The 27203-nt window shown below is 41.9% G+C and overlaps 1 protein-coding gene across 2 annotated transcripts; it reads right to left on the reverse strand.

The window, feature by feature from the left end:
• Positions 1-3357: 3357 nt before the first annotated feature.
• Positions 3358-26233, reverse strand: stox2a (storkhead box 2a). Of its 2 annotated transcripts, none has more exons than XM_026171438.1 (4): positions 25616-26233; positions 14587-14739; positions 8746-11290; positions 3358-4212 (listed from the first exon to the last, which is right to left on the reverse strand). In XM_026171438.1, exons 1-4 carry the CDS (start codon positions 25953-25955, stop codon positions 4011-4013), a joined length of 3240 nt encoding a protein of 1079 aa, XP_026027223.1. In that variant the 5' UTR covers positions 25956-26233; the 3' UTR covers positions 3358-4010. The 2 variants fall into 2 exon arrangements, with proteins under 2 accessions (XP_026027223.1, XP_026027224.1); XM_026171439.1 differs by lacking the exon at positions 25616-26233 and adding an exon at positions 16110-17736.
• Between the last annotated feature and the right edge of the window lie 970 nt (positions 26234-27203).

Below are 27203 nucleotides of genomic sequence, written 5' to 3' on the forward strand. Positions count from 1 at the left end.
CTCGTGTTCTCTTTGTCTTTTGTTTTTAAAGGAAATATTAATCTGTTCATAAAATCCTAGCATTTACCTTGAGGTGGTTATCATGTGACAGCATGATATCTGATATCTGAAACCTTCTCACAGCATTACTTTCCCACTTTTTTGGGGATGGCAGAACATTTTCTGAGAGTTTCAGATGAGTAAGTCTAAGACCAAACCTGACCCTAAATCCATTTTTGAGATAATAACCCATAATTTGGACTTCTTTAGGAAAATACATCAAGATTCAGTGTCAGAAACAAGCTTCCGTATGGATTTTCACTGAATTTGCCGATCAAATTTATAGTCACCAGACAACCCAGTCAGTTTTTGTGACCTCATCACTTATCCAGTGACACATATTGTATTTTATAAAACCTCAATTTAAGACTTGACTTGTTGACTGGGTCTGAGACTGTTGGGCAGCTGGGTTCTTTCTGTGCTGTCAGCAGGGGTCAGCCTGCATTCATTTAAATAACCTGCCACCAAAAATGTTTTAATGATGTTACAGCATCGTGTTTTATCAACACGATCACTTTTAGTGATCATTTTTAAAAAGTTTTCAGAGAAACTTCAGAGAATGCTTTTGGGAACCAAGTAAAACATAAAGCTCTGTGACTTTCATCTTTCAGAAGGGCAGAAACCTGTTTTAGGTATGCATATAGGGCAGTGCATCACAGAGCTAACACACAGACAGAAAAACAATCACAGTCAGAATTTACCATTTTACGTAACAAGCATCTCTTTGGACTCTGGGCGCAAACCCACACTGGCAGTACAGATGAACTCTATCTTTGTTACTGGATTAAATTTAAGTTTCATTGTTCAGTAACTGTTTGGAAAAAACAACAACATCGTGGATCTTCAGTTCTATTTGTCATGCTGAAAATATGAATTCCTCATTGTCCTCTAAAAGGAAATTGCACAAATTATCAATTATTAAATTGATAAAGATTTGGCTTGGTTTGACAAGTTGCTATGGAAACATAAGGGTTTCTCATACATGCTGTTTTTTTTTTCATTATTACTTTTGACCCTAACACCTTGTTTTTGACCTTTGGATGCAGTATGCACGTGCAGCTCGAATGCCTACTTTCTACCTTTTGGCATTTCGAGGTGAATTCCTGATTTGTGTTATCTTATAGTCTTTCATTCTTTACTCTCTGGCTTCAACTCTTAATTCAAACACTGCTATTTGTAGATTTAACGATGCTTACACAACGTGCCAGAGCGGGAGACGTGATTGGACAGCTGCTGATCACACAGGAACGTCATCACAGAGCTAAGTAACAGTCGTCCAATTAGATTTTGGACTTTGGTGCTACTAAATAATTTTATACTTTTAAATAAACTCATAAAAAAATATCTATAAGTATTCAAGTGGCGCACACTCCGCATAAAAACACACAGCCACAGCGAACAGCAGTCCACTCTCTCTTGTGAATGAGTTTTTTCTTTGTTGGACTCCTGTAAACATCAAAAAACCACAGCTTTTCAGCATGAGAAGATCTTAACTCATCTTACCTTTATAAGATCGGTTTAATGAGCTTCACTCTCTCATTCGGCGCAACAAACTCCCAACAGTTTGATGCCGCTGCTTTACCAGGAGACAACCACTAGAGTGCGCCCTTAATGAGTTTTTCAAAGGTCAGAGCCCCCAAAAATAAAAGAAATCTTTTTTTTTTTTATTAGAAATCTGTTTTTCTGGTATTCTCCCAGATGAACACAACACTGATTAGAAATATTTAAAACTCTTGATTAATCTTTTAAAGGCATACAAGGCTGTTAATTAAAACTTTCATCATGGGGAAAACTTTCATGTACATGCTGTACAACACTTTTTACACTTTTTAGTCATTAAAATGAGGAAATGAAACCATAAACGTCCGGACAGAGTCACCTTAAAGCGTCCCTTCATGCTTGTTTCCCAATATTGCTGCAGCAGTGTGTTAGACCTGTGTTTGTCTCCACCTACAGTTCACCCAGAGAACTGCAGTCAGACTGATGTAACCATCTCTCAACGTTTTAGGGTGAAAAAACGAGCAAACATCACGTTCTCTTGTACACTGGTCCAAAAATATTGTACAATTTATTATTTAAAAGATAGATCTGTTTATTAAAAGGCTTTGAAGCCTGATAGAGATCTGAAACATGTTTGTTTTGAATTGAAGGAAAGGCTTTTTAAATGAATACCATAGAGAATACAGCTCCTCCCACTTGGTTGGAAGACTTTATGCCCTTTAAGGCAGTAGTGCTGGGCGAACAATTTCAGCTTTGCAACACCTTTTGTGTTATAGAGTTATAAATGACTGATTTTGTGGTCAAAAAAAAAAAAAAAGTGAAAAATCCCCGTGCCTTTTCTCTCTCTAAACAAACATCAACAACAGCTGAGTTACTGTAGCTGTTCTCATACAGTTTATGTACTCTGCCTTAGTGCACCGTGTGTAGGGATAAACCTAATAATGAATTTCATTATTGATTGATCTAATTAATATTCTATTTTTTACCATCTGATCATCAAAAGTCCTCAAAGTCCACTCAAAGCCCACAGTGAGTCGTTTTATGAGACTAATAATGGACTATGAGAAGCCCTCTCGAAAAAACATAGTGAGAGCAGAAACAAGTTTTTAGAATTTTTTGGTCAAAGATCAACCAAAACTTTCATCAGAAAGGTTGATTTTTAGTTAACTGATTAATCACCTCTGGTCAGTTTGAGACTTTTAACAGGAACTTTTATGTACTAAGTGACTGTCAGCTACTCTCTTATTTGCAGGGCGTCACCACAGCACGTTTGATATTTACACCAGATGCAACCCCAAAACAATGTGCATCTCCTTGTGGAATCACGCCATGGATCTTTTGCTTGGCAGGCTAACGTGTAAGCCACAGGAACGGCCTACTTACTGAAATTTAAAAAAAAAAAAAGAATAAAAGTACCAACAAAATTTTTTACAAAAAACCACAACTGATTCAGCTATTGCAAATCTGCCCAATTTTTCCCAAAATGCACCACATTTTTACCTTTCATTAAGCAGATAAAACACAGGTAACACACTCCATCTGCTCGGGAATATTATGATTAGACTACTGAGCGCTCCAAAACAACTTCAGCATGAGCGTTGAAAATGTGCCGTTACCTATGACTTCAGCTTTTAGGCCAACACTCAGGTCCTGAGGCAAAAACGAAATTTAAACATCTGCTTTTTCCTGAACATCACATGTGATATGAAGAAAAGCTCCAAAAATCAGACACAAAACCACGCTGCGCTGCAAGAGCCGTTTGATCTTCTGCAATGCTTGTGTAGGCGGTGAGGTGCAGCTAATTTTACCCAAACATCATTTTTGGTCACATAGCATCTTTAATACCACCATTATAATAATTAGGATATCAAAAGTATCGAGTATACATACATAATTTGCATTGCGGTACACAAATCTGAGCTGATTTATGTGTTAATATCTTTCATTTGTTGTTCTCAGGATCAACTTTTATTATCTTGACATTGTGCTGATACATTAAATCGTCCTGAAGAACTATTTCAGGAAGGAGAACATTTAATTGGACATGTATTGTTAAGCAATATAAAAAGTTGTTTTTTTTCCTTGATATTTCCAAATGTAACTTGAATCCTATAGTCTACTACTTTCCAATACCAATAGTCAAGAATCTTGATATAAGCCAAACTAGAGTCCATGTCACCAAAATCAAAGTACTTCAGGTAGGTTCCTTCACCTACAGTTGTCTGGATATTCTGTAGTTTTTCTTCTGTTTTTTGCAGTTAAGTTCTTGAAGCTGTGGGAACAGTCTATTGAAGCCATGCCTGTTTTTATAACAGTCCCAGTAAATGGATTCTCAGGAGTCTGAAGATGTACGCGTGTGAGTGTTTATGTGTGTGTGTTGGTTGAGGAAAGCGTGGGTGGAAAAAAACTGGTGAAGCACCCCACTTTCCTCTCTCCTCCACCACCGTTATGGTCTCAGTCTGTGCTGCCTGTCAGACGCTGGTGATGGAGGCCAGGCAGTTCGATGACTTCTGGAGTTTCTCAGGCTGTGTGGTGGGGGGCTCTGGGATGGTGCGAAAGCTGAATGGCAGTCCGATACTACTGGTGCCAATGTGGCCGGGGCTCAGCGCTGGATTTTGCCGTCTATTGCTTTCCACTATGCTGGATGTGTTGGATGCAAGGCTTTCACGTGTCCTGCACGACAAAGACAACATGACATGCAGTTTTTTTGTTACAAAAATTGAGTTACATAAATTGAGTTTGTTTAAAAAAAAAACATATTGGAAACCCACTGAAATACTTTTGATACCATTTTAAAGCAGACTTCGAATGCTGAGGGGAAAAAAGATGATAGGTTACTGACAAAATTATCACGCTATTAAACAAAAAGGTAATGTAAGTCAAGTGTTAACAATTAGATCTGCCACATGTCGATTATGCTAATTACTTTCTTGTATCTTTAAGCCCAATGTTAAGTTCCAAAATACAGGATATTTATTAGTTTATAAATAAATATTCGTATTTGTATCAACACTAAATACACAGCAAAATTTAAAAATGTATTACAGTGGCGATTCCATTTTACACATGATCATCAGTGTGTGAAAACATCTACCATCATTCTCTTTTACCAACTAGAGACATTTACAAAATGCGAAGTAGTACTGTAAGTGCCAGTGAGTTTGAAAAGCAAAGATTTATAATAGTAAGGCAGGTTTAATGGCAGATGTTCTATTTTACCAAGTGTAGCATCCAACATTTTTTGGAGCTTGCCCAGCATCGATTGCTTTAGGTTTGAATTTTTACTTTTTGATAATATTAAATGAGAGCATGCATGCCTTCTAGAAGCTTCTGGAAGATATACACCCCTGTACTGTCTGTCAGTTTATCCAGAACTGGTTCACACATGATTCTCACACATTAATCTTGCTTCATATTTGACTCAAAGAAACAGAAATGGCTTGTAAAACAGATGCTTGCAACCAGTAAAATATGGAGTTGGAATAGCTTTGTATGATTCGTTTATGTACCGCTGTTTACTTTTGGGTATTTTTCAAAGTTAAGTTTGTTACAGTTAAAACCAGTGTTGGTCAAGTTACTTGAAAATAGTAATTGTTACTAATTACTGTCGATTTGTCCAAAAAAGTAATCCAGTTATTTTACTGATTACTTATTTTAAAAACTAATTAGGTCATGTCAGTGGAAGGATCCGGGGGTTTCTCTGTGAATTTCACATTCCTGTGGCAGCGTGCTAGGTACTTGCTCAGATTTGAAGGTTAAGTTTTCGCTGTAGAAAGACGTTTTGTTTCCATGCAGTTTACAGCGGACGCTAATGTTTTTGTCACTTTTTATGGAATCAAACTCAAAAGTAATGTAAGTACTTCCAAGCTTTAAATGCTGCATGGTCGTACTCTCTCCCGCCCTCCATGTTATCCAATGTTGATCTGCACACGTCTGTTGCTGCCACAGACGTCGCGCGCGCTTACACCATTGACACGCGACACTCTCACAAACAAAATCACGGTTTAGTAACGCAGTAACGCAGCATGGCTATGGGAAAGCAGCAGTAATCAAATGACTTTTTTTGCAATATTAATCTCTTACTTTAATCGTTACTTGAAAAAAGTAATCAGATTACAGCAACGCCCATCTCTGGTTACATAATGGACAAAAGTATTGGGATACGCTGTTTAATCTTTGAATTCAAGTGTTTTTAGTCCCATTGCTACATGTGCATAAAATCAAGCACCTAGCCATGCAGTCTGACTTTACAAACATTTCTGGAAGAAAGGCTTGTTCTTTCAGAAATGTTTCTCAGTGAGTTTGAGCGTGGTACTGTAATGGGATGCTATGCTGCATCAAGTCAGTTTGTGGAGTTTCCACCCTCCCAGTGATTCCGCAATCAGATGTAAGTGGCAATATTGGAAAGTGGAAGCGTTTAGGAACTAAAGCAACTTCGCTATAAAGAACCAAATCAGTAGCGCTTAAATGTTGCCAATACTCAGTTGACCGAATAGCTACAGAGCTCCAAACCTCCTCTGGCATTAACATCAGCACAAATACTGTACACCAGGAGCTTCGCAAAATGCACTATGTAGGCGGCTCAGTGCTTTTGTCCATATAGTATATTATACAGTCCTTTTTAGATTACCTTCTCCAAAAAGTAATGACCACTGCAAACATAGCTGTAGCTTCCAGGTTTGAGCAATAAAGCCAAAGCAGAGGTGCCTTAACCCTGCATTCTGTCTGAAGGCCAGCAGAGGGCTGTGGTGTCAAAAAGACTGGTGCTGTAGAAGTCTGATTGTATGGGCTTGATCACTCATTTTGGGTTATACTGAATTAAAAAAAAGAAAAAATAAGGTATATTTCCTGCTATAAATCCTGATCATCTGTGGTAAGATTTCCCATGGTATGAAACCACACAGTCATTAGCTAATAAATTGTCAATCACAAGGCATAAATCAATGAGTGTGCAGTTTCACACTCAGACCCGCTCATCCTCTTCACATTTGTTTTTGTCTTTTCCAACCATGCCAGATGCCGACAGTGACATCACAGTAGTTACGCCCATCTAAGCTCATACTGTGTATGATGACACAACCCTCCTACAACTCAGTGTCATCCACCGAGTACGTGTGTGTTTAAAGTGAAAACTGTGCAGATCCTGTAAGACCAAAAAAATAGAAGTTTGATAGGCAGAGACTGGTTTATTGCTCACCATCAAGAATCTGATGTTAATGCGTGCCATTTTGCACACTTTCATCTATTTATTGAAAAGAATAACTGTGAGGATGTTCACACCCTATTTACACATGCACAAACCTCATTGTTGCTTTAAACAAAGCAGTCAGCAGCTAAATAAGCACATCGGTGGATGAGCACAAACCAGCATCTTCAATGGATGGACTTTGACATACATACAGAACCTTTACAGCACTATTGCCAAAGCTGAAAGCTCATATTTTTTCAGCCTAGTGATAAGCAAACAGTGTAACACGACACTGATATGAGTAGTCTCAGATGAGTTGATTGTTAGCCAGCTACAGTGAATAGATTCATAACCAGGAAGGTTGACGACGGGATAAAAGATCAATTATAATTAAGTATTCTTTGGTCTTGGAGCCTTCATATTGACCCATGACATCTTTCACTAAGGTCTGGGTGCAAGAAGCTTTATTCATTTCAACAAAGTACACATAACCACGACATCTGTTTTAGAGGAAATATTCAGGCCCTCGTGTGCTCTACCTCAGCATCCTAACCGCACTCTAAGTTGCACTTTTATGTCATACGCAGTTTACTTTAGCATAGAGCTGGGCGATAGAACGATAACGATATGTATCGCGATATAACTTTTACTCGATAGAGAAATTAAGCTATCGCGATAGACCTCGCCGCTCTTGTCCTCTTAGAAAAAGAAGAAAAAAAAAAAAAAAAGGGTCAGCCAATCCAAATCAAGTAGCGCAGAGCCGAACCAATCACAGCCGCAGCGTCACGTCGCGTGACTTGTTACGTACAGCACAAGTGCCACGCCGCACGTGTGTTTGTTTGGGAAGCAGCCAGCGGGTAATGGAGCCAGCGCGTAATGGAGGAAATGAGTGTGCCGACTAGAAAAATCAACCGAGCGTGACCGAAGAGAAAACAGATGATGGTTCCAATGCCGGAGAGATTGTCGAACGGAAGAGCCATAGAAGTTCCGTAGTGTGAAGGTATTTCGGCTATTTCAAGTCTGACAAAAAACAGAGTAGCGTGCACTGCAAATTGTGCCGAAAGCAAGTCTGGAAATACAATAAACTGGTGCATGCGTCACACTGTGCGCCACGTTATTGTTTCGGTGAAATGAATTTCTACAATACTGTTACTGTTAATTCTACTCTCTGCAGTGTTTAAATGCTTACATATACACACAGTTACTGTCCCTCCACACATACGACTCGGTTCTGCTTCTATGCCCCAGCTTTATTTACTTTTTCCCACCGAGGCTTCTAGACTTCTGATTGGCCAACATTTCTGCACGGTTAGGAATCTAGCGCCACCTGCAGCTTTGGCATGTTCATAGCAGCGTTTTCCTTCATTTCTGCCTTTATGTGTGGACGGGATTATTTTTTAAAACGAAAACGGAAAATCTCCGTTTTCAAAAATACCCGTGTACGTGTGGACGTAGCCTCAGTCTCTGACTGGAAGCGCTAACTCGTCATTCGGCTTTTGTCAGACTAAAGTAACTGTTAAAACTGTTTGAAAAGCTCAGCTATACAACAAGGAGAGATTGAGAATTTCCTTTTAGTTCTCAGTTTATTTGATATTGACAAAAGTTAGTCAGTTTTGTCTGTTCTTCTGTAAAACAAACTAAGATTTATTTTTAGAATTAATATTTTGTTTCTAAGTGGAATTGACAATTTAGTCTGTTTCGTTTGTTCTATTTTGAAACTTAAACGCTTTAGCGGCTGCCTTTTGTGTAGTTTGCAATATTTGCCTTTATTTATCTGAAAAAGTCTCATGTTCCTTAAGTACATCTACCCTGTTGAACTTATTATGGGAAATAAATATTTAAATCAAAACAAGCTGCTGATTATTTCACATTTTACTTGTGAGCAACGGCACATTTAAATCTTACAAATATAGTTATTTGGCTCATATCGTGATAGATATCGTTATCGCCTGAAATGAAAAAAAACATATCGTGATATGAAAAAATCTCATATCGCCCAGCTCTACTTTAGCACATACCTGGGGGAGTTGAATCCACTGTCCACCGTGACACTGCTGCTGTCCATGCTGTCCAAACGGGCAGAGTGGGCTGACTTCTGGCTGCTGCTATTCTCTGTCTCCTTGGGGCTGAGTAAAGTCAGATTGGTCTCCAGTTTTCGCTGCAGATCGTGGTCCTTCTCCCGTTCCAGGAGCCACTGCATGGTTCCCTCCCCACCACCACCACTGCCTCCACCATTACCACCCCCTTCCCCGTGGTCTTTGTTGTCCTCTGCCGAAGCCAACTCTTTGTGCGAGTCCTCCTCTGGCTCTTCCTCGTCGTCGGATACATTATAATAGTCAAAGGAGGCGGAGGGGACTGTTGGCTCTAAGCAGCCCTGTAAAACTGCAGGTGACGCTGAGGAAGTCGCTGAATTGGAAGGCTGCTGGGGCTCAGGATTGTCTAGGGCCTCTGTTGATTTGGCATGTGAGGCTTTCCGCAATGTGCCAGACTTGGTGTAGCTGCTGTCCACGTAGCCGCTGGACAAGGCATTGTGTGGAGGTTTGAACAAAGTGTCCTTGCTGAAGATTTCTTTCCTCTTGATCACCATACCACCTCCTCCCCCTCCGGGATCGACATTGTGTTGGTGTGGCGTCAAACGGGCATTTTGCGCCGGCTCCGGCGTCTGGCTTGGCGTCAGTCGCGTTGAGCCGTTCTGTCCTTTTGCTGCCGACAAGTCCTCTTTGTACTCCATCGTGTGAGGAGAGGTGAGGTGAGGCGTTTGGCGGTCAGCCGGAGAGCCCTTTCGGAGTCCCCCTGATGAGGTTAATGTGTCATATTCTGATTTTGCCTGAGGCGAAGGGGCAGTTAAGATTGTTTCATTTGACGTATTGCACTGGAAGTACTCATCTGTTGAGGGCTTAGAAGAAAGTCCCATTAGCTCATTGTACGTTGGCAGGCTGTCTCTGCTTTTGTTCCTCTCCATTGTACTCCGGATCCTTGACTCATCCAAACTCCCTTTCCCCAAATCAGGCACATTGAAATCAGAGTGGAACTTAGCAGCAGAAAACATGATCCTTGAGTAATGGGAGGACTTCTGCGTGGCCCGCAGGGTGCCATCATCAGTGTAGTAATGACTACGCTCCTCCAGACTTGGTTCAAAGTCTTCTGGTGCACCCAGTGACGGGCCTTTTAGAGAATTGTCCATGGACCGAGATCGTTCTTTCGCCTGATCTGACCTCTCGTGACGAGACTTCCTGTCCTGATTGTGACTGTGACTCCTTTGCACTCTGGACTGGCATGTTCCACGTGAAGGCTCGGGGAAGGGCATCTCTGTCCGTCTCTTAGCTAGCTCCCCAGACACATCCCACTCAGGGGTAACAGGGCAGTATGACTCAGTGATGTTGGGGTTGCTGTGGACCAGGTATGTCGCGCCGCCACTTCGCCTGCGCTCCAAGGTGTACATAGCCTCTCGGGGTGAGCGAACTAACGAGTGGCTAAAGAAGCGGTAATCCCTTTCCATGAACACAAGATCCCAGTTTGAACCCTCAGATGGGTCTCCCCTGGAGGTCCGCGGTTTGCTATGAGAGCGGGACTTACCATGTGGAGCCCTCCGGTGGCCTCTGCCCCTCCTGCTGCGTGCGCTGTGCTGGGCTGAAGACCCCGCTTTGTTCTTCTGCGTGCGCTCTTCCTCTAACCTCTTCATCACAGCCGTGTGCCTCGCAACATTCTCCACCGTTAGGTCGGGGTTGATTCTGCGAATGATCTCCATCTCCACTTCGCGGGGGATGGGTGTGGTTGGCACATCCTCGTCACGAAGCGGCCACTCCTCCGGAGGGAACTGGGCTGAGAAGGTTGCCAGCTGCCTCATTTTGTCCTTCTTAAAACTCAGCCTGAAGAGCCTGAGTCCAAACCTTTTGGATTGCTTCTCGCCGCTTCCGCCGCCCCCACCACTACCTTCTTTCTTTTTGGTCAGAGTGTCAGTTTTATAGGGGAAAGAAGTGATGCTTTTGCCCTTATCAGCTGGATCTTGAGACGGCGATTGCTGGGCAGGGGGAGAGGTGGGAGCCGGGGGATGGGGGTACGATGGCGGCTCACCTCGGTGCTCCTTGGCTGACGCACTCAGCGGAGGATCCCCGCCGCTGTGATCCTTGGGTGGCTTACTTTGATAGGAATCTCCCCTGTGCTCCTTTGGTGACTTGCTCGGGAGTGCAGGGGGGTGATGTTTGGACGGGTCTTCGCGATAGGAATTGTACGAATCATTGTTATTCTTGCGAGGAGGCCTCTCCCTCAGACAGCCAGGCGTGGATGGTGTGGCATTGCCAGACTGAGGTGTAGCACAATGCTGAGGTTGTTGCTGTGGCTGTTGTTGTTGTTGTTGTTGTTGTTGCTGCTGCTGCTGTGGACGCTCTTGCAGTCGATCATCCAGGTGATACCACTTGTTGTTTGTTCTGATGAGAGAAGGAGTGATAAAGTAGGTCTGGGGAGTGACAATGAAGTAGCCCTCTGGAGTTGGGTAGATCTTCCTCTCTCGCACCAGCATGTTTAGGGTATGTCGCAAAACCTCTGAGCTGGGTGTAGGCACACCTGCAGAAAACAGATGAAAAATTATTTGAGTCACAGCTTTATTTTAAAAGCTTCAAATTCCTGAAGTTCACTTCAAATACAGGCATGTAGGTAACATTTGTTGCAGGCAAAGAAAGTGGAATGTAAAAAACTTAGAGACTAAGACTTAGAAAGAAGTGGAAAAGGGGATGATATCAGCAATGTCTTGAATTTACTTATTTTTTTAAACTTTTATTTAACACGTGTTGCATTGCCTCACCTTTTCATGACACGCTGCTCAAAGTGAATTTCCCTCTTTATATGCAAAAAGTTACCCAATTGAACAGTCTTAACCAAGGGATTTTTTTTCCAGCTGCAACTGTAATCAAATCCAGGCTATTAAATACCCTGTGTTAAAGGACAATGTAGTAGTAGTCTCACTTTTTACTCATATGCCATCTTTAGTGTGCTTCTTATGTTTGGTGAATGTAGTTCAGGATTTTTTTGGATTCTGGTTTGTTGATGGTTCACCACAGGTGAAAGTTTACCACAAAAACAGATCCAGTATTTTAATTTTAAATGTAATCTATTTAATTCCCTGATAATCCCAAATAAATTTGTGTTTTCTAGGTTAAACATGACCATGCCGTGAGAATGAAGGGGTTTTGACTTTAAATAAAAAGAGTGTTTTACAGCTAATTGGTGTTTAGCTTGCATTTCCCATTCTTGCTGTTCAGAAACTTGATGCATGTTTTGCAGTATGCTTTTTTTCACAATACAGTACATGGTTTCAATGGATGACAAGTCTGAGACAACATGCAGGCCAAGTTAGCACTTAGACCCTATTACTCCTGAGCCATGTTGCTGTAATACGTACAGAATGTTCTTTGGTATTATCTTGCTGAAATAAGCAAAGCCCTCCATTAGAAGCCATCTGGATAGCAGCACATGCTGCCCCCAAAACCTGAAAATGTTGTTCAGGTTTTAATGTTGCCTTCACAAATGTGCAAATTATTGTTGCCATGTGTGCCAGTGTCTCCACACAAACTCCAGATAAACTGTGAGAATTTCTAGTCTGGATTCAATGCACGTTTAGTTTCCGAAAAGATTTGTTTTTGGGCTATTCCATTCAATTCCTAATTTAAAAAACAAGCAAACATGATCAATGTCTGATGTCACTAATAATTTGGATGTGTAATCTCTGGCAGCATATTTGGAGACCTGCAGAAACCACAATTTTGCAGGAAAGGAGCAATATTTTGTTTAAACCTTATTAAACACAAGGCACATTATATTCTTTAACCTCCTAGGACCTGGCGTCCACATACAGGGAGTGCAGAATTATTAGGCAAGTTGTATTTTTGAGGAATAATGTTATTATTGAACAACAACCATGTTCTCAATGAACCGAAAAAACTCATTAATATCAAAGCTGAATGTTTTTGGAAGTAGTTTTTAGTTTGTTTTTAGTTTTAGCTATTTTAGGGGGATATCTGTGTGTGCAGGTGACTATTACTGTGCATAATTATTAGGCAACTTAACAAAAACAAATATATACCCATTTCAATTATTTATTTTTACCAGTGAAACCAATATAACATCTCCACATTCACAAATATACATTTCTGACATTCATTTTGAATGAAACGCTTGATTGTTCGATGATCACGCTTCAAAGCTTTGCAATTTTGAGACTGCTGCATCCCTCTGCAAGATATCTCACTATTTTTGACTTTTCTGAGCCTGTCAAGTCCTTCTTTTGACCCATTTTGCCAAAGGAAAGGAAGTTGCCTAATAATTATGCACACCTGATATAGGGTGTTGATGTCATTAGACCACACCCCTTCTCATTACAGAGATGCACATCACCTAATATGCTTAATTGGTAGTAGGCTTTCGAGCCTATAAAGCTTGGAGTAAGACAACATGCATGAAGAGGATGATGTGGACAAAATACTCATTTGCCTAATAATTCTGCACTCCCTGTAGATGGACATCACATTTTGGGTTATTTAGACCAAAATACTCAATTTTGCTCTACAAGGGCCTGATAACCAGGACATTATGCTGCTACTGTTCTATCGAAATTTCAAATGAATATCCTCATATGTAGCTCTCATTTTTCTCAGAAACAAAAATTAGGTAAAAAAAAAAAAAATCTGGTAATTCTTTGTTTTTACATTCATCAGGTCCCAATCAGCCCAAATATCAAAGAGAAATTAAAAATGCATGCCATTAAAGAGTTCGGGTCTTAGGAGGTTAAAACAGTCCAAAACAGGTGAATAGTTCCAACTTAAATATGGGGAAAATTCATTTTCATCAACCTTTAGTATCATATCCTCCAGATATGAACACCTTTTTCAGAAAGAGTAAGTTTCTGTTAATATCACATCCACATGCATCAAGTGATTGGGATAATCACTCACATCTTATATCACCTTGTAAAATATAGGCATTGTGTGACATTTTCAGGCATATCTGACATATTCAGCTGGGTGGCATGTGATGATCTGACATGGACTGACCCTTTAATAAATACCCAGTTATCATCAAAAGCTGTTCACTTCACTCATAACCTTTATATAGACATTCATATAATGTATTGACATTATATCAGTTATAGTTTTTAACACAGAAATGATGCGACTATTTATTTTAACTGCTTTACAGCAAGGAAACATATGCAAGTATATCTGTGAATGACAACAGGCTACACAATGATCACAGTTTGAGACCTCTACCAGTCAAAACACATGCAGAGCTATTGTGAGGAAACGGCTGTATAAAAATGCTGGATATAGCTAAATTTAAAACTCACATATGCAAAGTGATATTACTGATTTAATGTCTTTTCTTTTTTGTTTTGAATTTGTACTTGTTCAATAAACACTCTAGTTTCATAAAATTGAATTCTCTTGCACGAGTTTTACAATGTTAAATATGAAAGTAAGATGCTGCTAGGGCCATAATGTTTCGGAAAATCATACATTTGTTGTTATTGTTTCTTCTGTACACCACTATAGTGGATTCCAAATCAAATAATCAGGATGTTATCAAAGTGCATGCTTTGAGTTTAAAATTTTTAACTGTTCAAGATTTATAGCCATTTTTATACACAGTTTCCCATTTTCAGAGGATTTAAACGTAACTGGACAAACTGACTGGCCAATACTGTTCAAACCGTGTATTAATTATATTGAATAAATCCAAATGGAGGATGACTTTGTGTTAAATTTATCATATTTATACAAAAACTGATCCATTTTATTTTAATACTGTATGTATTAAAGGCATGTTTGAGTGCAGTACCATGTTAAGACGCAGGTGCGAGGGCATACCTGGGAAGCTGGCAGTGAGGTGCTCCACCAGTGCCTCCTGGTTGACAGGCTTGTGGGCAGAGTTCATAGCAGAGATGGCCAAGCACAAGATCTCTCCCAGCGGGATGAACTGTGACTGGCTGATAGGTGACATACTGATCGGAGACACGTCACCTGCAGGAGGAGGAGGAGGAGGAGGCAAAAGCACAACTGTTAGATCATGAATGAACAGCAGGCGCAGCGTGTGAAGCTATGATGTAATGGTCAAACAGCAGCAGTGTGTATGCCGCCTGCCTGTAACGGCTCCACCCCTCCTCTCTGCTTCCTCAGCCTCTTGCTCCTCCCGTTTCTCGTAGCTTAGCAAAGCGAGGCAGCTGCTGCTGCGGCGACCGGAGTATGAGATCACCTGAATCTCCACAGCGCAGCTATCTGATTAACATCGTTTTACGAACAGAAACAGGAACTTGGACAATCAGCATATCTGAAATTTAAATGAAAAGCTATTTTTGATGACCTACCCCAGATAAATTCTCCATAAGCTAGCTTTGCCGTCAGCTGTAGTGAGTAGTGAAATCATCTTTACAACCAGGCGCCCGAGCTTCAAGCCCTTTAAAGAGCAAACACTGGTTCTGCTGAAAGGTTGCAAAGCGACACACTGAATCCACTGCTGCGGCATCTGCTGTAGTGACCCTGTCCTCTGACCTGCATCAGGTGATTGACAATCATATGACAAGGTGCAGAAACTGCATCATCAGAGCATCTATATTTAATCTTTCATTAAGCATTGTGCTTCCTCATCTTCAGCAACTTGAAAACAGATCTGGTGCTGCCCATGGTTCCTCTGCCTAGGATGAAATGTGTGCAGGGCTCTGCCTCCTCAGCCTGCTCAGCTGAATGGTCAGTTAAGCAACACAATGACGTTATCTCTACTCAGTATCACAGTCCCTATTAAGCTGTATGTGGCTGTACAAGGCTTTACGTGTATTCTAGTAAACATAAGAAAAGCCACGTATGCTCAAGATCGGCACAAAAGTAAATCCCCTCCTAGTTTGCTTTTATAATGTCTTATACCAAAGAAGCAAAAAAAAAAAAAAAAAACAGAAAGAGAAAGAGAACAGAGGAACAAGCTAATGTTTGTAACAGAAGTACTGAAAGGATCAAAAAATTCCCGGTAATTGCATTTCTGATACTGGGATAGCCACAAGCCTTTACATAATCTTATCTAACACAAAATACAAATCTGCCACAGAATGCACAACTTGTTCTTGTACTGAGACTATTCAGACACACCGTATAAATCTACTAAAACACTACAATATTAATTCAGAATATGAAAAACAAGAAGCCCTAAACCTTAAGAAAGAAAGCAGGACTCGTTAAAGTGCAAATAAAGTCATTGATTCTATGATAACACCCTGGAAAACTAAAAAAAAAGAAAAAAAGGAGCTGTTAACACCTCCTACTTCAGAGCGACCAAAGTTTACTGACTGAGCAGTCGTGAGTAGAGAGGGTGGAGCTTCTGAGAGTGGGAGGGCCTGACTCACCTGGCGCACGATAACTTGGCGGGGATGGAGAGAAATGAGGGGGAGGAGGCGGAGGAAGATGCTGCTTCTGCACACGGATGTCTTTCTCACTACGAGAGAGGTTGTGCTCCAGCGGGCGTTCGGCGAGCTCCGAGCTGGGCCAGGCCCGCCGCAGATTGCTGCTGCGGTTCTTCTTCATCGTGACCCCCTTTTTTCAAAATCGTATTTTTTTTTCTTTTTTTAAACCAGGTGGTCTTCACCCCCCTTGGGCTTCTCGGGATAAGGTTGGAGGGAGGGGGGTGGAATGGGGTGGGAGGGAGGGGGGGGGGAGGGAAGGAGGGAGAAGGGGAAAGGGGGAAGGGGGGGGTGTGCAGGGGGAGGTCGACAAACCTCGGGCTCAGTGCCTCCCCCGCATTAGTAAGAACGTCCCGCTAGAGCGATCACACACCAGACATGGCAGGAACCAGTGTGCTCCTTCACACACATACACATGTCTCATTTACATCCACGAGCAAGCTACAAACGACCGTGTTCGCACTGTGGGTGGTTGTCATCGGCTGCTGGGCTCTCCCAGGCTGATCTGGATTGATGGCAGTGGCAGCAGAGGTGCAGGTGACTGCGCGAGGCATCACCCTTTCATCGACATCAGTCCCAGCCACCATTCGTAGCATCCCCATTTGCATGCGTAGGGAGGCACATTACGTAGCCACTCTGATGTGGGAGGAGGGAGCAGGAGAGAGGTGGGGGGGCAGGGGTAGAGATGAGGGAAATGGGGCATTGGAAAGAAGGAGGACGGTGAGGGAAGATTTCAGCGGAGGTTTTTGGGATCTGCTTGTTCCTTTCGAGTAGAAGGTAGCAGGGGGAGAGAGGCAGGGGACGGATGGATGGTCAAAGATTCAAAGCTTAAGAGAGGCCCAGTCTTCGACAATAGCTCAATTCACCACAGGAGTGCTCGGCCGATCCCCGTAAAACAAAAGAGCCCGCTTCAAAAAACACAGAAATAAAAGCTCCATTCACCCTAATGGGCAGTGAAACCTCAATAGTATGCCAAGCAGCGGAGACGCCACGTTCACCTCCATCTTTATCCGATCAAGCACAAGACCCCATCGTCCTTTCGACAACAGCACACCAGCAGAGGGTGGGGAGAAAAAAATGGAGAGCATAGAAATAAATAAATAAATTCAAGAATAGATATCCACCATATCCCGCAATCCGACGGAAGAAGCTCCTGAGCTGATCGCCATAGCATCCATTCATTAACGGGGGGGATGCAAACTCCAGTCAACGGCAAATCTCTTTCAACGCTAATGCTGCAGCTGCTCCCAGCACCTCCAGGAAGGGTGTGTGAGTATGTGTGTGTGTGTGAGAGAGTGTGTGAGTGTGTGTGTGTGTGTGTGTGTATGTGTGTGTGAGAGAGAGTGTATGCGCGCATCCGCCTGCTGCGCGCGATTCTGCGTGAGCATGCATGCGTCTGTGTCTGGGTGATTGAGGCTGAGGGGAGGGGAGAGGAGAGGATGCAAGAGAGAGCAAGAGAGAGAGAGGGGACGTAGAGAAGGCAGAAAGGAGAGCAAATATTAACAGCTCGAAAAATAGATACAAGAAAAAAATAAATAAATGTCAGCATCCAGATGATAGCCAGGGGAACTGCAAAAACTCTCAGTCTCTACATCCTCCCTTCCTACTCTTGTTCTCCAACCCTCTCCGTATTACTGGCTGTACTCTTGAAGGATGAGGGGCCCCTTGAACAATCAGCCTTCCTCTTTTTTTCTTTTTTTCTGTCTCTCAGCTGACTGTGAAGCCACAACCTAGTGTGGAAGTCATTTTAAACCTGCTGATTTGGGTCTTTCTCATCAGCGCTTTCCACCAGTTGATTCAGTAACTTAACTGTGTGGAGCACCGAAAACCCCAAAAGCATCACCCTAATAACGTCCAAAAGCGACAGCTCCTCCGCTCGAAGCCGGCTCGTGCTGACTCACATGCGTGGAGTGTGAATGGACGGTTGAGGTGGGGGATAGAATAAGGAGCAGAAAAGTGTGAGGGCAGGATGGGGTGCAGGCAGAGGGGTGGACGGTGTCACAACCAATCTGCTCCAGTTCACTGATACCAAAAAGAAAGAGGAGAGCAAAGGAGGGGTGGTGAGGAGGAGGAGGGAGAGCGACACCACCATGCCAGCCATTTTATTTCTCAGTAGTGCTGCAACAGCCTTTGTTGCCATGACGACGCAAGCCGATGATCTCATAGCTGTTACCTTTGAGTGCTGTTCTCTTAAAGAGCCAGCTACTCAAAATAGAAAGCAGACAGGCTCCACACACACACACACGCACGCACAAGGACTGCCTGTTCTACGGACACACGATGCTCCTGCAGTGATGCTGAAAAATGGAGATCCTTCAACTTTGCCTATAAGACACGGGTACATATACTGAGAAAAAAACATGCATCATGAGCTGTTTTCACAAATTTCTCCTGAAATTGGTGACTTGGACCCGAGAGAATGATTAAAGTTTTCCTTTTTTAATACAGAACACCAAAGTAGGTAGTGTGCATCAGCTCTTGTCCTTATCAGACATGACATGGACTTTGTCGTAAGTGAGCTGTTTGCCTTTAAGCTTGCATCTCCTGAGGGCAATTCTAGAAAGGTTTGAGGCTGGAGCACGCATAAGAAAGTAGTAATGATGTAAAAATTCACATAAATATGTGAATCTACTGTTTTATTGATTATTTCAACTTTTAATACTTGTAAGATATCCTCAGGAAATGTAAAGATGAGACTACTAAGACAAAGTTAGCACAAACTAAGGCTACGTCCACAAAAATCTCCGTTTTCAGTGACCGAAAACGCAGTTTACGTGTGGACGAAAGGTGCAAACGCATAGAAAAATCTGCGTTTTCAAAAATACCCGGGTGCGTGTGGACGTAGCCTAAGACACTTGACAATGAATTGGTAGAAGCCCAACAAGGGAAAGGTTGAAAAATAACAGAGCTATAAACTCTATGCGCAGCACATTAGTTTCATGTTCCATAGTGGAACTATGCATGTCATAAGGAAAAAGGCCTAACCATGAGGCAAGAAACTGTCAAATTACAATTTGGATCAATGATCAGATCTTTATCTGACTAAAAATCTGTGCTCAATCGCTAAGAAGCAGGATGACGAGCAGAAGTCAACAAGTTGTGATCACCTTAGAGCACTGACAGGGCAGGAATAGATCTTCGAAAGTTTTTGTGAAGAACAATATGCTTTGAAGACTTTTAGTGGCAATTTAATCTTAATTAAGAGTCAGTACTTATAAAGACCATTCCTCATCACAACCCCCGGGCCTCGGACCGGTACCGGTCCGTGAGTCGTTTGGTGCCGGGCCACGAGAGTTGAGGCTCAGGTGTGAAATGTATGGTTTTCAAGGTTTTTATTGGTTTTCAGCGTTATTTTGTTATTGTTTTTATCATTAACTCTGTTTTCCTGGGTCTTTTCACATGTGTTATGAATAAATCTTCTTTTTTTCGGTACCGGTACTAGTTTTATTTTGTTGTATTTATCCGCGACACCTTAAAGGCCGGTCCGTAAAAATATTGTCGGGCATAAACCGGTCCGTGGCGCAAAAAAGGTTGGGGACCGCTGGTTTAAAGCACATCGCCACTGGATTCTAGAGCAGTGGAGACATCGTCTCTGGAGTGAAAAATCCCACTGAGGTAATCCAATGGATGAGTCTGGGTTTGGGAATGGTATTTGTCTGACTGTACTGTGACAAGTGTAAATTCTGGTGGATTATGATGTGGGGTTATTCTTCAGGAGTTCTTCTTAGTTCCAGTGAAAGGAACTCTTAATGCTTCATGTGGTAAGAGTTTGGGGATTATCCCTTCCTGTTCTAACATGACTGAGCACCAGTGTGCAAAGCATGGTCCATAAAGACATGGATGAGAGAGTTTGGTGAGGAAGAACTTGACTGGCCTCCACAGCGTCCTGACCTCAACCTGACAGAATACCTTTGGAATGGATTAGAGAGGAGACTATGAGCCAGGCCTTCTTGTCCGGCATCAGCGTCTGACCTCACAAATGCTCTTCTAGAAGAATGATCAAAGATTCCCATAAACACACTCTTATGTCTTTTGGAAAACTTTTCCAGAACAGTTGAAGCTGTTACAGCTGCAAAAGGTTGGGCATACATCATTAACTCCTATAGATTAAGACTGGGATCTCACACAAGTTTATATGTGTGTGAAGGCAGATAAGCGAATACTTTTGGCGATATGGTGCATCTACGCTATCATCACGCATGCTGCCAACTAATTTTTGTACATTAAACGCATTTGTTTATAGATCATCTCAAGCCTGATGTGGTGAAGATGGGAAAGAAAGGTAGTAAGGAAAACGGGATGTCTTGGTCAAATTTTAAACCACTATCAGCTGCCTTTTTAATTTTTTTGTACTTGGTTGTATATAAATTCAAATCTACTACTTTTAAATTTTGCTACTAGTTGATCATTAACAAAAATATTGCAAAAAATAGTCACCTGATAATAAAAAAAAACCCCAAAGGGACACTGCACCAAACACCATAGCATTAGTCCACCATACTGGACTAAACTGGTCGACTGACTAACAGTGATGCTCCTGGAGAGATTCCACTCAACACACACTCACATCCAACTTCCTCACAAACAGAAGCAGAAGCATTTTCCCAGCGGTCTGCCCTCCTGCGGCACATTCGTAGCATTACATGTTTTTGTTCCCTCAAACTCTCGAATTAAGACACTAATATTTTGGGGGGTTTTTTGACACAACAGTCACCATAACACATCCTGATCTGACATTAAGATATATAGCATCCCATCTCTCCGCTGCGTCAAACATTTCCCTCAATTCTCTCCTAAAACCCTCCCTTTCCGTCCAGTGGAGAGCTGTGCTGTGGCTGGGAATGCAGCTGAGTAGAATTTTTTTTGTGGAACAAATACTCCACTTTTCCTTCCTAAGGGGTACACCCCATCCCCTGTCTATTGTTTGTAGGCTGCTAAAGGATACAAAGTCCCTCTGTTAATCAGACTGAGTCGTCTATTAAAAAACACTTTGTTTCCACATAGCTGAAAATCCACAACTTTTCTCTAAATATATTAATCCGACTGCTATTTGGCTCACAGCCCCAATCAAACATTCTCAGACTGTTTGGTTGATAATCTGGACTATGTGCAAGTACAGTCCTTTTTTTTTAAATTCACTGCATAGTTTAAGTCCTGAAGCTTTTTTTCTGAAGAATTTTCTTTCCATAGCAATGCTAATGAAATATCATATCAGTGTGTGTGTGTATGTATTACCCCCCAACACTTACCTCTAGTTAATGAGTACCCTATGGTGGAAATTTGTCTGATCTTTGTTAGAACTTGTCTACCAAAAAGTAACATCCTGACACCACAGCTGGGAAAACGAGTCAGTAAAACTTGCAGCTCACTTTTGAAAATCAGAAGATTTCATTGAGATATCACAATTATAGTTCATTTTGTTACTTCACAAAGAAGTAAAGAAACACATATTGAGTGTTTCAATCTGGAAAAAATAAACTGAAATCAGGCCAAAAGAGGCAAAATGGTTCAAGTTCAACACAACACCACAAAATCAGAGACTGAATAGGTTTCCTAGTGGTGGTAAGTGCAAAAACACAACCCCTTAAACTGTACTACAACAGAACAACAAAAACAGCCTTCAGCTAACTGATGACTTCTAAATGATGTCAGTCTGTCTTTTTTGGGGTTCAGTTTTAAAAATATGTATCCTACACAAAGCTTACATACATAAGAAAGTCATTTGCATCTGGATTCACAGCATACAAAGTCAGCTGGTTCAGGATTTATAACGTCTGGTGAGTTATTAGCTATAAGACAAACATTCCAGAGCTTATCTGTGTTTGCTTCACCGGTATCAATCAAGCTATGCCACCTTTTCTCACAGAACAACACAATCCCAATCTATCACGTCTTTTGTAACAGAACTAGCAGCTTTTCAGCTCAGCAGAGTTGATTTCAAGCAGCTCAAAGGCAGAGTTAAGATAACACTCACTGTAAAGTCACTCAAGACAAAAATAATTATTTATTTTATTAAATTTAACAGTGAAGAGTTTGGTTTGATGGTCTGTGTTTCTACAACTGTTTAAACAGCAAGATGAAGTGAATAACCCTGAAAGTCTACCTGGAAAATATCTGCTGAGCTATTTGATGATATGAAGAACCCAATCCAGAGATTCACCTAAGAAAAAGGTCTAGCAACAATTTACAAAATTTCATTTTAACATGATAACATAATGCTGCTTCAGTAATAACGCTCCAGATTTGTCAGCTGTTAATCTCCCATTCCTCCTATACCAGGAAGGATGGATCTGTGCTTTCTTGTTGTTTGCACTAAATTCTGACCCCCATCAGACCAGCCTCAGCTTCCTGTTCTTAGCTTACAGGTGTAAGCTAAGCTAAGAACAGGTGTGGCCTTCCGCTGTGTAGCTCATCAGCTTTGATGAATATGCTCGTCTACATAGCTTGGTTGTAACAAGCATGAGTTACTGTTGCCTTCATATCAGCTCTGGCCATTCTCGTCTGACCTTTGGCATCAACAAGGAATTTCTATCCAGAGATGTGCCGCTCACTGAATATTTTCTTTTTTTCCATTCTCTATAAACTCAAGACACGGTTGTGGGGGAAAATCCCAGAATATCAACAGTTAATGAAACAGTCAGACCAGTCCGTCTGGAACCAAAAACCAGTCAGTTAAATCACCTCTCTTCCACATTCTGATGCTCAGTTTGAACCTCAGGTCGTCGTCTTGACCATGTCTACATGCCTAAATGAACTGAGCTGCAGCCATGTGATTGATTGACTAGGTACTCATATTAACAAGCAGTGAAAGTGTGGTAGGTGAGTGTGTGAAGTCAATTTAATGTTGTAATGGCATACATACCACTGTGCAGTCAAACGGATCTCAACTTTAAGGCAATCAATTTAAGTTTTTAAGGAAAAGGGTGGAGTACCCACTCCAGGTCGGGGATGAGTTCCTGCCCCGTGGAGGAGTTCAAGTATCTCGGGGTCTTGTTCGCAAGTGATGGGAGAAGGGAGCCGGAGATCGACAGACGGATTGGTGCTGCGGCCGCAGTGATGCGGAAGCTGCACCGGTCCGTCGTGGTGAAGAGAGAGCTGAGTGTAAAAGCAAAGCTCTCAATTTACCGGTCGATCTACGTCCCTACCCTCACCTATGGCCACGAGCTGTGGGTAGTGACCGAAAGAACGAGATTGCGAATACAAGCAGCAGAAATGAGCTTCCTCTGAAGGGCAGCTGGCCTCTTCCTTAGAGATAGGGTGAGAGGTTCAGCCATTCGGGAGGGGCTCAGAGTAGAGCCGCTGCTCCTCCACATCGAAAGGAGCCAGCTGAGGAGGTTCGGGCATCTGACAAGGATGCCACCTGGGCGCCTCCTGGGTGAGATGTTCCAGGCATGTCCCACCGGGAGGAGGCCCCGGGGCAGACCCAGGACACGCTGGAGAGATTATATCTCTCGGCTGGCCTGGGAACGCCTTGGTATTCCCCCTGGATAAGCTAGGGGAGGTGGCTGGGGAGAGGGAGGTCTGGGCTTCTCTGCTTAGGCTGAAGCAGAAGAAGATGGATGGATGGAATTTAAGTTTTTACTACTGGGAGCAAAGGATGCTGTTGGGCTAGTAGCTTCCAGCCAGAGAGTAAGCAGTGGCCAACTGCTTACCTTATATATGGACAGGACTTTATTCTCAAATGACCACTAATGTTGTCAGCATTATCAAAGTTATTAACTGTCATGGCTGCAATCATTTGAATCACAATAATTTCCTCCACATTTAGGTTTTTAGGATCCACGTCCACGGCAAACAATCCTGGAAACCATGCTTTTGCTCATATTCTTCAAATTGCAGACTCTTGATATCAGCCTATGCAGTAAAAGACAAGTACTAAAACTTTTAGTCTTCACTTCTTTCACACACCCAACCCTGCTGACCTTTCTGTTTGCATTTGCCCTGCTGCAGGTTGATGCTGCTCACCGATAAAACAAGATGATTCAAACCCTGGCTCTATTGTGAAATAAACATAAATAAGATGATCTCTGACAAGCTGCACGCCTCTCTGTCTCATTTGAACACAGACGTATGCACACACAGAGCAAACCCAGTATGATGAACTCTCAGTATGATGGTGCAGTGGTTAGACAACACTTCAAGTCGTCACAACCTGTCTCAGCACATATATGAGTTATGGCCTTGTCAGAAGAATCGGAATCAGAGTGTGGGAATGCTGAACTGGAGTCAAACTGGGCTCCAATCCTGTCTGTGCTATCTGGATGAGTAAGCCTCATGACATGAAGCAGCTGAGGTTAAAAGGTGATATGATGCCTACACTCCCTTTTTTTTCCACTGAGGCTAGCCAGTCGAAACGTTACTCACAGACTCACATTATTCAATTATTCAACTGCAGGAGAACATATTTGAGCTCTCACCTCTAAAAATGCCAATCAGTAGTTTCTGCCAGCTCGTAAAAAAAGAGGTGTGGACGTCAGCGTGAAAAACAAAAACACAGAAGAGCTCTGAAGAGCCAGAAAAGACGAGAAGATCTGCTGATGAGAACGGATTCACACGACACACCAAAAAGGGAGTTTATAAAGTGGACAGCATTTTAATAGAGCGATCCAGCTTTCAATTCAATTCAGTTTTATTTATATAGCGCCAAATCACAACAATAGTTGCCTCGAGGCGTTTTATATTGTAAGGTAAAGACCAACAATCACACAAAGAAAACGGAGAAATTCCAACAATCATATGAACCCCTATGAGCAAGTGCTTTGACGACAGTGGGAAGGAAAAACTCCCTTTTAACAGGAAGAAAGCTCTGACAGAGAGCCACAAATAATTGGAGTTAGGGGAGGAAGACAGGACAAAGACATGCTGTGGAAGAGAGCCAGAGATAACTAGTAATTATAGTAATCATTACTAGATAATTAGTAATTATAATGTTTTTTTGTTTTTAATGAAGCTGATAATTCTTTTAATGAGTGCTTTGAATTCATATGAAACTATAATAAAAACATATGTACGGCTTAATGTTGTTGTTGTTTGCACCTGAACTTCATGGGTCAGGATTTAATCATCACAAATGTTGTAGAAGAAAAATTTCAGTTAGTTCAAAGGCCTAGTCTGAAGTCTAGCACTAGAAGGTGAACATGGGGAACATTTTTGTTTCTTCTTCTTCCTTCGGCTATTATTATAAGGACATCTGAGCAAGTTCTTTTCACTCTGATGAATATCTCCGTTAACACAACTTTGAGATAAGATTTGTCTATTTTACTGCTGAATACTGTCTCCAACTATGAATAGGGTATTTTAAACTTCTAAAGGACTCAGTACTTTGTTTCTATAACCCAAACAACCCATATTAGAACACATCCATCTGGGAAGACAAGAAAACCCTGAGGCTACATTTAACTTTCTAAGATGCTTTGTAGTTGTTATCACGCATGTCTAGACAATTTACCCACCTATGTATTTGATGTCAAAGCCCTCGGGAGGTTGCAAGGTCCGTCTCGTCCATCCGTTCCTGAGGACCTGAAGGTGCACCTCTTTCCCTTGGATCAGCAGCACATGCTCATCTATCCAGCCCAGGAAGAAGATCTCTGTCAGCGCGTGTGTCAGCGCCTTGTTCCAGAAATGCTGCATGTTGACGGCTTTGAAATTAGCGAAGACCTCATAGCCAGAGTGATGCTTTAAGTTTACTGAGAGCAAGGCCGGTGGCGACGGTGAGTCCTCTCCATCTCCTCTGCAAAGGCGCGACAGCACCAGCGCCAGGGAGTGCGGAGCGATCTGGAGGAACTTGTCCATAGTCGCTCCGGTCAAAATTTGGGACTCAAACGGAAACTACAGTCTGTTCCCTGCACGGCATGGTTCGGACAGTGCAGGTCTCCATCGCGGTTCTATCTCCAAACTGAGAGTTTTTGTTTGTTTGGGCATTTTCAAGAAACAGATTCCTCTGAAAGCTCCAGGCTTCCCAGAAAAAGAGTTTTAAATGTTTCAAACACAGGTGCTCCATGTAAAACCAGGGAAATCAGCAACCTGATACCCGTCCCCTGCAGCCACCTCTCCCAAACTGTCAAAGACGTTTAGGTCCTACTTTCAGCGACAAAAAAGGCGAGCACTTGTGATGCGTTCAAGCACTCCCTGTAAACTACCACACTTCACTTTAGACGGTCAAAATCCACGTTTTTGATAGAAATCCCTATCTGGTCTAATCCTTACTTAACCGTCTAAGACAATTTAATGTCATCAGTGTCTTAAAACACCAATGGAGCACTCTAATATGAGAAAAAAACACATGCAAACGGAATTTCAATTCAAGCTTTCGCGATGCTTGAATGGAAAGCAAATGTGTAGCAGCCGGCTTTACACAACCAAAGTGATCGGAGACAGCTACAATGAAAAATGAAAACTAGCCAATACTTAAAGTAATAATAACAAAAAGTAATGATTTCGGTATTTGCCACATTTGTAAACACAAGAATCAAGTTCAGTTTCTTTCATTTCTATTTTAAATACCCAAATATAACTAGTAAAAACTAAAGTTTTTAAACACACACACACACACACACACACACACACACACACACACACACACACACACACACAGGAGCCTAAATGAAAGTTAATTTAATTTTAAAAAAAAATCTAATTACATTCAAAAATAAAAAAAGGATATTGCAAAGGTAATTTTGAATTTGATGGCAGCAAGATTTCACCCCAAAAAAGTAGGACACAGCCATGTTTACCACTGTGTATCATCACCTCTTCTTCTAAAAACAGTCTGTAAACGTTTGGAAACTGAACAGGGCAGCTGCTCAATATCATCGTATTCTCTTATAAATTAGGATTCTGGTTACTGAACAGTCCTGGGTCTTAGTTGTTGTATTTTCCCTTTCATGCTGTGTTTTTAGTTGGTGTAAGACCTGAACAGTCAGGCCAGTTCCACACCTGGACTCTTGTACTGTTAATGTTATGTGTTGTAATAGCTGCAATGTGAGGTTTAGCATTGCTGAAATATTGTCCTGATGAAAAAGATTATATCTGGATGAGACC

Source organism: Astatotilapia calliptera, chromosome 6 (assembly GCF_900246225.1).
Source record: "Astatotilapia calliptera chromosome 6, fAstCal1.2, whole genome shotgun sequence".
NCBI classification, from domain to species: Eukaryota; Metazoa; Chordata; class Actinopteri; order Cichliformes; family Cichlidae; genus Astatotilapia; species Astatotilapia calliptera.

What these genes read in the sequence shown, in the direction of transcription:
- stox2a (XM_026171438.1), bottom strand. Translation starts at nt 25,955, where the DNA reads ATGGACAAGTTCCTCCAGATCGCTCCGCACTCCCTGGCGCTGGTGCTG. An exon ending in CCTCACTGCCAGCTTCCCAG is followed by an intron (nt 11,291 to 14,586) that starts GTATGCCCTCGC and finishes TGTTTTCTGCAG; the next exon opens with GTGTGCCTACACCCAGCTCA. An exon ending in AGTGGATTCAACTCCCCCAG is followed by an intron (nt 4,213 to 8,745) that starts GTATGTGCTAAA and finishes TTTGTCGTGCAG; the next exon opens with GACACGTGAAAGCCTTGCAT.